The sequence below is a fragment of the Haemaphysalis longicornis genome, unplaced genomic scaffold (genome assembly GCF_048455015.1).
Source record: "Haemaphysalis longicornis isolate Haplotype H1 unplaced genomic scaffold, Haemaphysalis longicornis Haplotype H1 scaffold_1, whole genome shotgun sequence".
Taxonomy (NCBI): domain Eukaryota; kingdom Metazoa; phylum Arthropoda; class Arachnida; order Ixodida; family Ixodidae; genus Haemaphysalis; species Haemaphysalis longicornis.
The window spans coordinates 476,362,298-476,374,462 of record NW_027526203.1 but is presented as its reverse complement, the minus strand read 5'-3'; the positions used below and the strand labels follow the sequence as shown (position 1 = coordinate 476,374,462).

The following is a 12,165-nucleotide window of genomic DNA, read 5'->3' as shown; positions in this document are numbered from 1 at the left end:
CCAGAGGGCAAGCACATTTTCTCTACAACCTTCCCTTTCTCGACCGCTTCGAATTCGAAAAAGGCCCCACAGGCGCGAGTCCTCTCTCCTGTCCAAGGCGTTGACAGATTATGCCAATTTTCAGTCTGAATATAATTTCCTGGTATTCATTTAACTTCTTGTAGTGCCGTTTAAGTTTCATCAGATCACTGTGGCGTTTTCCGAGTGCTCGATACTTTTTTGCGAGGAATTGAACTATACGCAGGAGCTTGTGCATGTGCGCATCCGGTATACCGACTTCGACGGTACTAGTCACGGTCTCAAGAGCCAAGCTGTGTGCTCCATTCAGGGTGGCGACGAGCTCGGAGCGGTTAGGTTGATAAGCCCTATGAAATTGTGAATGAAATACATTCCAGTTGACGCCCCGCACGGGGCACATTGAGTAATCTTGGTGACGGTATTGGCGACACCGCGGACCCCGAGCCCCTATACATAAATTGTGACCAACCGTGACGATGTGTTTTAAGGTGAAGGGTAGAAACCTCAAACGGTGGCCGTCGGAGCCCAGGTCAAGCTCCGGCGGATGGACTCCCTGTTTGCTAACCAGGCAGGGAGCTCCGGGACCTCTTCAGCTATCAGGGTAAGGCTGACGAAGAAAGTACCCCCGTCCCCGGCTTCTATAGTATGCTGTATGGTATTTTCTAAACGCCCCCCTTAAAACGTGATCGGTCCCTGAAAAGGGGCCGCACCGAAGTATCTTTGCCCTCCTTGCCATCCTTAACCTTTCCTGAACCGGGTAACTACTCTCGATTTCTCGTCATAGAATCCCTTAGTCCAGCCCACCCTCTTGCATCGCAGCCACTTCTTGATCGCAAAATGTCTTGTAGCCATAATAGGAAAATCGCATTTATATATATATATATATATATATATATATATATATATATGCCTTGATAAAGACAAGTCTCCTTGTCGAAACGTTGGCAGAGGTCTGAGGCCTCTACCTTCTCTATTATTTCTATCTGGTGACCATCTTCAAAGCCCTCTCGTTCCCAGGATATATAATCTTATTCCTGGCCGCGGCGGCGGCCGCTTTTCTGATGGAGGCAAACAGAAAAAACTCCCGTGTGTACAAGATTTCGGCGCACGTTAAAGATCCTCAGGTGGTCAAAATTAATCCGTAGCCCTCCACTACGGCGCCCCTCATCGTCTGCGTTGCGTCGGCGCGTTAAACCCTACAACCAATCAAGGAAAATTGTATATTGTATAAGGCCAAAAAAGAAAGGACAGGTGAACTCCTCATCGAGGTAAATGACAAGCAGCAGTCCACAAAGCTTCTAGCTAGACTGGCTGATCTCGACATCAGGGTCACACCCCATCGGAGCCTCAATAGCTAGCAGGGTGTGATATCAGAGCCAGATCTTCTGAACGAAACGGATGCGGAACTCCTTGCAGGCTTGAAGGATCAGGGTGTCACTGCCGTGAGACGCATCACCATCCGCACAGACAAGGAGATTCCCACCAAGCACATCATCTTGACTTTTGACCGCGCAGTTATTCCACAACATATCCTTCCTGTTGAAAAAGGAACAGGAACCCATTTGTGAGCACTGCGGAGAACCTCTTACTGTATTACATATCCTAATAAGTTGTCCGTACATAGAAGCGGCCCGCATTAGACATTTTAGAGCTTTATGCACCGTTTGTATACCCTTACACCCAATGCTTTTACTTGGTGATGAACCAATGGTACCTTTGACAAAAGTTTTTGAATATTTCAGAGACACTGGCTTTTTACACCAGTTTTAGCTACTTCATCTCACGGAACTGTTTTTAAAAGTAATCATTTCTATATTTATGATACTTTGAGCAAAACTTTTAACTTACATTGATATCTTCTTACCTGGTGTTTGGCGCATTATAACCGAAAGGTTGCTGCGCCATTAAACCTAAACTTCATCATCATCCACAACATATCAATGCATCGCTCCATCCGTCCCGACATTCCAAACCCGCGCCGCTTCTTTAAGTGCCACCGGTTCGGGCACAGAACCAACTCCTGCCGTGGCCGTCTGACCTGCGCAAAGTGCGCGCAGCATGATCACCCATCTGACAATTGTCCATCACAAACCCTCGCCAGCGCCAACTGCCAGGGACCCCGCGCCGCTATATTCTCGAAAATGCGAGAAGTTTAAGCAGGAGAAGGAGATCATAAATGTGAAGGTCACTGAAAACATCACCTTCCCAGAGGCGCGAAAGAAGTTCACCTCTTTCCCCCTGGGGAGGTACGCCGACGAAGATCGCCGGGGGGCGGAGCGGCGTCTGGCTACCACGGGGACCCAGTTCAGCGAGGCTGACTTGGTCCCTCCCAGCCCCCCGCTGGGTTTCCTCCGGCAGCCCAACCCGTCACCACACCGCTTGCTGAGGCAGCAGTGGTTGTGGTGCCAACCGCGTCCGTCGGGACCGGTGCCGCTCCTGCCTCTGCCTCCCCGTCCTCCAGTGATTTCGAGGGTGCCGAGGAGATGAACACCGGGGGCTCCGCATCGGCTCCCACCGCCACCGCACTGCCCGTGCCACCTCTAGCACCCCCGACGCCTTCGGCGGTGGCGGGTCTAACGAAGGGCCCCCGAAGGGGGGCCGTCCGGGGGGCCCGGTCCGTCGGGCACCCCCAGGACATCTGACGACTAGATCGACGTCGGGTCGTTCCTGCCTGCAACGCAGCGCAAGGAGCGTCCTCCGACGTCCAAGCCCACAGAATGAGACAGGATGCTTTAGGTTTCCAAATCTCATTTTTAGACATTTCCACATCTTCTTTTACTGACGTTTTACCACCCTGGCAGCTTCAACCTGTATCTTGTGACTTGTCCTTCATGAAAATTGATAAAACCGGGGTACCACAACCTGCTATTTTGCAGCACTTCTTGTCCCTGCAGTATAAGTATCAATGTGCAGAGTTTTATAGTGACGCATCCAAAACTGCAACCATGGTGTCTTGCGCTGCTCATGGGCCAAACTTTGATGCATGCAGAACCATAAGCAAATACACTACAATTTACTCAGCTGAAGGATATCGCATATTACTCATTGCACAACACATTCTTGAACACAAACTTCCGAAGTCCATCATATATACTGATTCTTTGAGCGTTGTGCGCGCATTGGCATCACACAAGCCGTGCAAAAACAGAATTGTCAATATGGTCCTCAACACTATCATGTCAATATATGCCCAAAAACTCTTTCTGGTCTTGTGCTGGGTTCCAGGCCACGCTGGGATCACTGGCAATGAGGTTGCTGATGAGACGGCCGCTGATGCCGTACTGAGGAACACAGTGGACATAACACTACCCCACAGTGACTTTAAGCTGCAAATCCGACAACACCTTCGTAACGAATGGCAAGCACAGTGGAATACCCGCTGCGGTGGCCCAGTGGCTAAGGCGTTGCGCTGCTGAGCACGAGTTCGCGGGTTCAATTCCCGGCCGCGGCGGCCGCTTTTCTGATGGAGGCGAAAAGCAAAAACGCCCGTGTGTACGAGATTTCGGCGCACGTTAAAGATCCCCAGGAGTTGATCCGGAGCCCTCCACTACGGCGCGCCTCATCGCCTGCGTTGCATCGGCGCGTTAAACCCTACAATCAATCAATCAAGCACAGTGGAATGAACAGACAGACAACAAACTACATGTAATGAAGCCACACTTGGGACGATACACAACTGACTCACACAACAGACAACCCGAAGTGACCTTAGCAAGGTTGCGGATAGGCCACACACATGCAACACACTTACACCTGCTCACTGGGTCTCCAAGACCCACGTGCAGCGGGTGTGGAGAGGGCCTATCTGTAATCCATATACTCATACAATGCGAGGCACTAGAAACACAACACAAACACTTTGCACAACTATACAGACAACACATTCCACTACACCCATCGTACTTTTTAGGGAACGACCCTATAATCACCCACAAGTGTACTTTTAAGTTTCTTAGCGATGTCAAGTTTTTACACCTCATTTCTTACCATGCTTGTTAAAACCCCGGCCTTTTACACCAGTCATTTTACTGCCTTTTATGTCATTTCACGTATATTTTAGCTAAATATTTTACACTTAATGTCACTTCGTCCTCATAAAACAACTTTTCTTTGGCGCTCTTTGCCCTTAGTCGGCCTTGCGCCAAAAAACCCCAACAATCATCATCATTCAAGTTGACGGCAGTATACGTATTCTTAGAGAGGAATGTTCCACCGTTTAGGTGGATTAGAATCGGGTAGTGGTCGCTGCCCCGCGTACACGTCAGGGCCTGCCATCTTTTTACAATGCCCGGTGTAGCGATGGTTAAATGGTAAGAGGGAGTGGTATCTTGTCGTGAGCTGTGAAGTACGACTCGAATAGGAACGAAAGGTTCATTGCAGAGTTGTTGGGGGCTGAATTCCAGCATTTGTTGCAAACTTTTTCCACGGAGATCACAATGGCAGTGTGAATGCGGACGTGGCAGCATTTATTTAGCATGACCAACGTCGACCAAAAATACTGATACCATTCTCTAGGAAAGAGGCTTCAGCACTTGCATCCAGTGTGGCATCAGGCATGCAGTGATCTACGTGGGCAGAACATCTCATAATTACGCGCCCTTCTGTTCTGTCGACCTCCATTGCAATTTTAAAATGCCACCTGGATTATCTAAGCACGAGGAAGCAGTACTCCACCGTATGCGACTGAATGTCGCCTACACGCGATACTTCCGCTTCGAGCTCACTCAATCCACTTCACCACGTACTGTAGACACCGGTTTCCTTCCCGGCCGTGGCGGCCGCTTTTCTGAAGAAGGTGAAAAGTGAAAACTGCCGTATGTTCAAGATTTAGGCGCATTTTAAGATCCCCAGGTGGTCAAAATTAATCCTGAGCCCTCCGATACGACGCGCCTCATCGCCGGTGTAGCGTCGGAGCTTTAAATCCCACAATCAGATCAACCACTTCGCCACTGTGCTCACAGTGCGACGTACGCGAACACCTGCGACACCTAGTCTCTCATTCCCCGCACGGGGCACCTTGAGCAATCTTGGTGACGGTGTTGGCGACACCGCGGACCCCGAGCCCCCATACTCACGCTGTAACCGACCGTGGTAACGAGTTTTAAGGTGAAGGGCAGAAACCTCAAACGGTGGCCGTCGGAGCCCAGGTCAAGCTCCGGCGGATGGGCTCCCTGCCTGTTTACCAGGCAGGGAGCTCCGGGACCTCTCAGGCTATCAGGGTAAGGTTTGAGAAGAAAGTACCCCCGTCCCCTGCTTCTTTTACATGCCATATGGTAAATCGTAACCCCCCCCCCAAACATGATCGGCCCCTGATAAGGGGCCGCACCGAAGGTTCATTTCCGCCACTCCCAACCCTCAGTCTTCCAAAGCCCGATAACTACCCCCGTTTTTTGGTGTTGGAATCCAGTGAACAAGAAAAGCCTCTTGCATCACAGTCCGTTTTCCTAATATCGAAATTTCTGGAGGGCATCATTGGTGACAAATATAAAGCCAAAAAACAAAGAACTGGAGAAATCCTGGTTGAAGTACACAACCAACAGCATGCCAAGATCCTCCTTGAACAAACTCGCATAGCCAATCTTGAAATCAGGATGACACCCCACCGGAGCCTGAACAGTACTCAAGGTGTCATCTCCGAACTAGACCTGATGAATGAGACAGATGCTGACCTGCTGGAGGGCCTGAGAAATCAGGGCGTGACAGCTGTGAGGCGCATAACTATGAGGAGGGATGACAAAGTGGTTTCGACCAAGCACATTATCCTTACTTTTGACCGGTCCACACTCCCAGAGTACGTCAATGCAGGTTTTGTACATTGTAATGTCCGGCCCTACATTCCAAACCCGCGCCGCTGCTTTAAGTGCCAGCGGTTCGGGCACGGAACCAGCTCCTGCCGTGGTCGTCTGACCTGCGCAAAGTGCGCTCAGCATCATCATCCATCTGATAATTGTCCATCATCAACCCTCACCTGCGCCAACTGCCAGGGACCCCATGCCGCCTACTCTCGAAAGTGCGAGAAGTTTAAGCAGGAGAAGGCGATCATTAATGTGAAGGTCACTGAGAACATCACCTTCCCAGAGGCGCGAAAGAGGTTCGCCTCTTTCCCCCTGGGGAGGTACGCCGACGCGGCTCGCTGGGGGGCGGAGCGGCGTCTGGTGTCCACAGGGGCGCAGTTCAGCGAGTCTGACCTGGTCCCTCCCCCCCCCCCCCCCCCTGGGGTGCCTCAGGCAGCCCAATCCGTCGCCACGCCGCTTGCTGAGGCAGCAGCGGTTGTGGTGACAACCTCTTCTGTAGGGACCGCTGCCGCTCCCGCCTCTGCCTCCCCGTCCTCCAGTGCGTTGGAGGGTGCCGACCGGATGGACACCGGGGGCCTCGCATCGGCTCCCATCGCCACCGCACCTCCCGTGCCACCTTTGGTTTCCCGGATGCCCTCGGCAGTGGCGGCTCAAATGAAGGGCTCGCGAAAGGGGGCCAAGTCCGAGGGGCCTGGTCCGCCGGGCACCCTTCTGGCATCGGACCAGGAGATGGATGTCGCGCCGTTCCTGCCTGCAACGCAGCGAAGGAGCGGCCTCCGATGTCCAAGCCGACAGAAAGGCCTAGAAATCCTAGAATAACAGCCCAGAAAGACGACACATGAACAAAATCACACACACACACTCCAGTTATTCTTAAATTTAAATAATGGGAAATGAAAACATCATCCAATCGAACTGCAGAGGCCTCCTTAAAAATCTTGACGATGTGTATGAGATGCTGCATGCCAATCAGCCAAGTATCATGTGTCTCCAGGAAACCCACCTCAATTCTAAACGAACAAATTTCTTAAATAGGTACATGGTATTCAGAAAGGACAGGGTTGGCTGCACACACTCTTCAGGAGGTGTGGAAATTGTCGCCCAGAAATCCTTAGCCTGCCACCCTGTCACTCTGAACACTGTCCTTGAGGCTGTAGCGATCCGTACGATAATATTTAATAGGTTGATAACGGTATGCTCCATTTACATCCCTCCTGATCATGCACTTTCGAGCTCTGATTTCGAGGCGCTGGCCGACCAGCTGCCCAAACCATACATCCTAACAGGCGACCTTAATGCGCACAACTCCCTTTGGGGCTGCTCCAGAACGAATGCCCGAGGTCGCCTGATAGAGAAGTTCCTTACATCCTCCGGAGCATGCCTTTTCAACAAAAAACAGCCTACATACCATAACTTAGGACACAATACATACTCGCATCTTGACTTGGCTATTGGTTCCGCAGTTCTCTTTGCATGTCTTGAGCGGGGCGTGGGCACGGACCCATATGGCAGTGACCACTTCCCCACTTCCCTAACGTACATAGGTAAAGGCCCATGCAGTCCATCTTCCCATAACAGGTTTAATGAATCCAAAGCAAACTGGAGTACATTTGCAGAAACATCTAAACTACACCACACAACCATAAAACACCTACACGGGGAGGAAGCAGCCCAACTCGTCACGGCACACATACTCGACGCCGCCGAAAAGTCCATGCCCCAGGCCTCCAGTGCGTCCCGCAACCCAAGGAGGCCCTGGTGGAACGAGGACTGTAGGCGGTGTGAGAGGCCCAGAACAAGGCGTGGGGTGTCCTTCGCCGGTACCCCACGCCAGATAATCTCATTTCCTTTAAACGGGCAAAGGCTCTTGGGAAGCGTGTGCGTCGTGAGGCGAAAAGGGAGAGTTGGCGCGCCTTCCTCACTTCCATCAACTCGTACACCGACACTCACAAAGTCTGGACACGAATACGCAAGCTAAAAGGACAACAGACACATAGCCTGCCCCTGGTTAGCACAACAGGGGACACACTCGAAAACCGGGCCAACACGCTTGCACGACACTTCGAACACGTGTCCAGCTCAGCACACTACACCAACACTTTCATTAAACACAAAGCATCATGTGAGAAGTCCTTGCGAGACAGTAACAAGTCAAACTCGTCCTATAACACCCCCTTTTCACTTCATGAGCTGAAGGTCGCACTCGGTACTTGTAAACCTTCAGCTCCAGGTGCAGATAGGATTTCATACACAATGATGCAACACTTACATGCAGACACGCTTGAAACACTTCTTCACCTCTACAATGAAATATTTCTTTCGGGACACTTTCCACGCTCTTGGCGTGGAAAGTGTCCTCCACGCTCTTGGCCTCCACGCTCTTGGAGGCCATAGTAGTGGCTTTCCTAAAGGAAGGGAACGACCCTCCCTCTCCTGTCAGTTATCACCCCCATTGCCCTGACAAGCTGCCTGTGTAAGCTCTTCGAGAAGATGATAAACAGGAGACTTGTGTACTTCTTAGAGTACAATGGTCTTCTCGAGAGCTGCCAGGCAGGCTTCAGGGCGGGGCGATCTACCAACGATCAACTCGTTGCATTAGAGTCTTGTATCAAAGATGCTTTCTTCCACAAGCAGTACTGTATGAGTCTTCTTTGATCTTGAAAAGGCGTACGATACTGCTTGGCGGTACGGCATCCTTAGCGACTTGAAGTCCTATGGCATGTCGGGTTACATGATGAACACGCTGGTCAGTTACCTGTCTGAAAAAGAACGTTTCGCGTGCGAGTTGGAACTGCACTTTCTAGGGTTCATGTGCAGGAAAACGGCGTGCCGCAAGGTGGAGTTTTGAGTCGCACTTTACCCGCCGCGGTGGCCCAGTGGCTAAAGCGTTGCGCTGCTGAGCCCGAGGTCGCGGGTTCGACTCCCGGCTGCGGCGGCCGCTTTTCTGATGGAGGCGAAAAGCAAAAACGCCCGTGTGTAAGAGATTTCGGCGCACGTTAAAGCGCCCCAAGTGGTCAAAATTAATCCGGAGCCCTCCACTACGGCGCGCTTCATCGCCTGCGTTGCGTCGGCGCGTTAAACCCTACAATCAATCAATTGAGTTGCACTTTGTTTATTGTAAAAATAAATTCTCTTCGGAAGGCGATACCACCATCGATTTCCTGCTCAATTTATGTAGACGACGTACAATTATCCTTTAAGTCTTGTAACCTGTCTGTCTGCGAGCGCCAAGTCCAGCTTGGTGTTAACAAGCTAGCTGGTTGGGCAGACAGCAACGGTTTTAAATTTAATCCAGGGAAGTGCACTTGTGTCTTGTTTTCCAAGAGGCGTGGCATCCGGCCGGATCCAGACATTCATCTCAATGGTGTCTCGATTCCTCTAAAGAAGGAACACAAGTTTTTAGGTATAATCTTTGACGAAAAGCTCACATTTATCCCACACATAAAACAACTAAAACATAAATGCTTAAAAACAATGACTATCCTGAAGGTTCTGTCGCACATTTCTTTTGGTGCTGACAAACAACTTCTTTTACGTGTTTTTAGCAGCTTGATAGGTTCACGACTGGACTATGGTAGCGTTGTCTATGGGTCAGCCACTAAAACATCCCTCAGAATGCTGGACCCTGTGCTTCATCTAGGGCTCCGCTTGTCGTGTGGTGCCTTTCGGACTAGTCCAGTCGAAAGTCTGTATGTAGAGTGCAACAAATGGAGCCTAGAACGTCAGCGAGCTTACACAGACCTGCTTTATGCTTTTAAAATCTCATCAATGCCTCACCATCCTTTTATATCAGTTTTTTATGATACATCCATATCTCAACTTCTTACTAATCGTCCATCAGTCTCTGCTCCCTTCGCTTTCAGAGTAAGAGAAGAAGCGTCGCAACTTGATGTCATGTTCTCAGACACCATCAAAACCTCCGCTACTGAACTTCTAGTACCGTGGCAGCTTCGCCCGATATTATGTGATGTATCTTCTACAAGTGTGGAGAAAAACAGAGGGCCTAGAAGCGCGATCATGCAACATTTCTTGTCCCTGCAGCACAAATATAAGTGTGCTGAATTTTACACGGATGCTTCAAAAACTGCCACAACTGTTTCCTGTGCTGCGCATGGTGGCACCTTTAATGTCTGCAGAACTATGAATAGAAATACAAGTATCTTTACGGCAGAGGCCTGTGGCATACTTCTTATAGTTAAACATATTGTTCTAAGTCGAATTCCGAAATCTGTAATTTATACTGATTCTTTAAGTGTTGTGCGTACATTATCCTCACAGAAGTCTAAAAACCATGTGGTCAATGCTCTCATTAGTACTATTATTTCTGTGCATGCGTTAAACCTTGAGGTGACCGTGTGCTGGGTGCCAGGGCACTCTGGAATTCCAGGTAATGAGACCGCAGACCGAATGGCGGCCGCTGCTGCCCTTACAACTACAGTTGACATAACAACAATACCCTACACCGACCTCAAATCACACATCAGACAACACCTTCGCACAACATGGCAAGCACACTGGAATCAACAGACTGACAACAAACTACACATTATAAAGCCACTCTTGGGAGCATACACCACTGACACACACAACAGACACAACGAAGTTACCCTGGCTCGATTACGGATAGGCCACACGCATGCAACACATTCCCACCTGCTCACGGGATCTCCAAGACCCCTGTGTAGCAGGTGTGGGGAGGGGCTATCCGTAGTCCACATACTCATACAATGCAAGGCACTTGACACAACACGACACAAACACTTCAGAGAACTCTACAGACAACATATTCCCCTACACCCATCGTTGTTTCTGGGTGACGATGCCATGGTTTCTGTGAAACGCGTGTTTAAGTATTTGTCAGATGTGAAGTTTTTAAACCTCATCTCCTATCATGCATAATCAAATCTGGCCCTATACACCAGCCATCACCATTATCTTTATTGATCTTACTATGTCCAGTTTACAAGGTTTATACCTACCTTTTGTGGTAATCACTTCTTTTCATTAAATAACTTCTCTGGCGCTCTTTGCCCTCGTCGGCCTTGCGCCATTAAACACAAACCACCATCATCATCACCTAGTCTCTCATTGTGCACGATTTAATGTAGAAAGAGCGTCCCTCGCAGCGTATCTGGGCCGGCCGATCCCCGCATGATAGGACTAGAACTGAGTGTGTATTAGGTTCTTGAAGTTGTTCTAAGCATTTTTCTCGCTCTAGAAAAGCCTGTTGGCGTACCTAAAGGCACAAATCTTGATCAGGCCCTCTAACTAGGTAAAAACATATGTACACCCCACCATAATAATCATCCTCCCCACATTCATCCGGGGCAGCAAGCCAGGCAGTTTAGGTTGGCTGACATCGCCGGTTTAATTAACTATCGTTATCTTTCCCTCTCTTAAGTAAGCTGCTGCCACTTTACCGGGCAAGCCCTGATGCTCCTTGTTGAAACTTCTGGATTGTGTGTGTATGTCAGCAGTTCCCTGCGTTCGTATCCTGAGACAGAAATAGGGCTAATTTGTACTTTCGAATCTCTCTCCAACAGACAGCCGGGTGATCGCTTAAAGACTACGTATGGGGACCTGGAGGTCCCGGAAGGGAGCCGAGCTTCCTGAGCACCACGTCTCGTCGTTTAGCAGTTCAAGGCAAATTGAAAGGACTGCTTGTCTCTGCAATCGGCTGTTTCGTGTTCAAACTGTTATGAATAAAATACCTCAGCCATTAAATTATTTACATAAGTTCAGTGTCGCTTCTATAGCAGTGCACAACGTTAACCTCTCGACTGCTGCACCTCACCTTCGCCGCACCACAACACGCATGGAGAACCTCGAGCAGTCGAGATATCGATGAGTGGCGCCACCACGGCCCGGAGCTCAGCAGGGGCGCCCACACTCTTCGGCGTTTAGTGCCGTGTGTTTTGGAAAAGAGAATCGTAGTGGCTGAACCAAGGCTGAGACAACCGTCAAGTCCCCTCTACAGAGGTAACTCTGGCCCTAGCAAGTCGCATTTCCGTGTACTCACCTTTGTCTAATCAACTTTACTCCCTTCTTTCCTTCGGCTCTTGCCTCGACTCTTTTTCTGTTTTTAGGTTTCTTCCTAGAAGCAAGGTTTGACCCTCTTAAAGACAAGTCTGAAGGCACAGCGCGAGGTAAAAAGATAGTTAGGAAGTAACCAGTGTTCTCACGGTGAAGAGCCTCGACATCCACCTGTAGCAGTTCAATGTCTGTACAAACTAAACCTATCCATACAAAACGCTACTCTACCTCAAGTACTACTGTTCTCGTACGGCAAAGGCCTTTGCGGAAAAAAAATGGCAGCATCTCCACTCCGTGGATGTTGGCGAGGGTGCGGAGT

The 12,165-nt window shown here is 49.9% G+C and overlaps 1 protein-coding gene across 2 annotated transcripts in view; it reads left to right on the top strand.

The window, feature by feature from the left end:
* LOC144156291 (uncharacterized) overlaps positions 1-11,554 on the top strand; it is a 100,601-nt gene extending 89,047 nt beyond the window's left edge. For both annotated transcript variants that reach the window (XR_013319736.1, XM_077688242.1), the window contains one exon: positions 11,357-11,554. Coding sequence is in view for 1 of the 2 variants with exons in the window: in XM_077688242.1 (XP_077544368.1) it covers positions 11,357-11,376 (20 nt within the window). In the remaining variant the exon portion in view is untranslated. The remainder of the gene's footprint in view (positions 1-11,356) is intronic.
* The last annotated feature ends 611 nt before the right edge of the window (positions 11,555-12,165 follow it).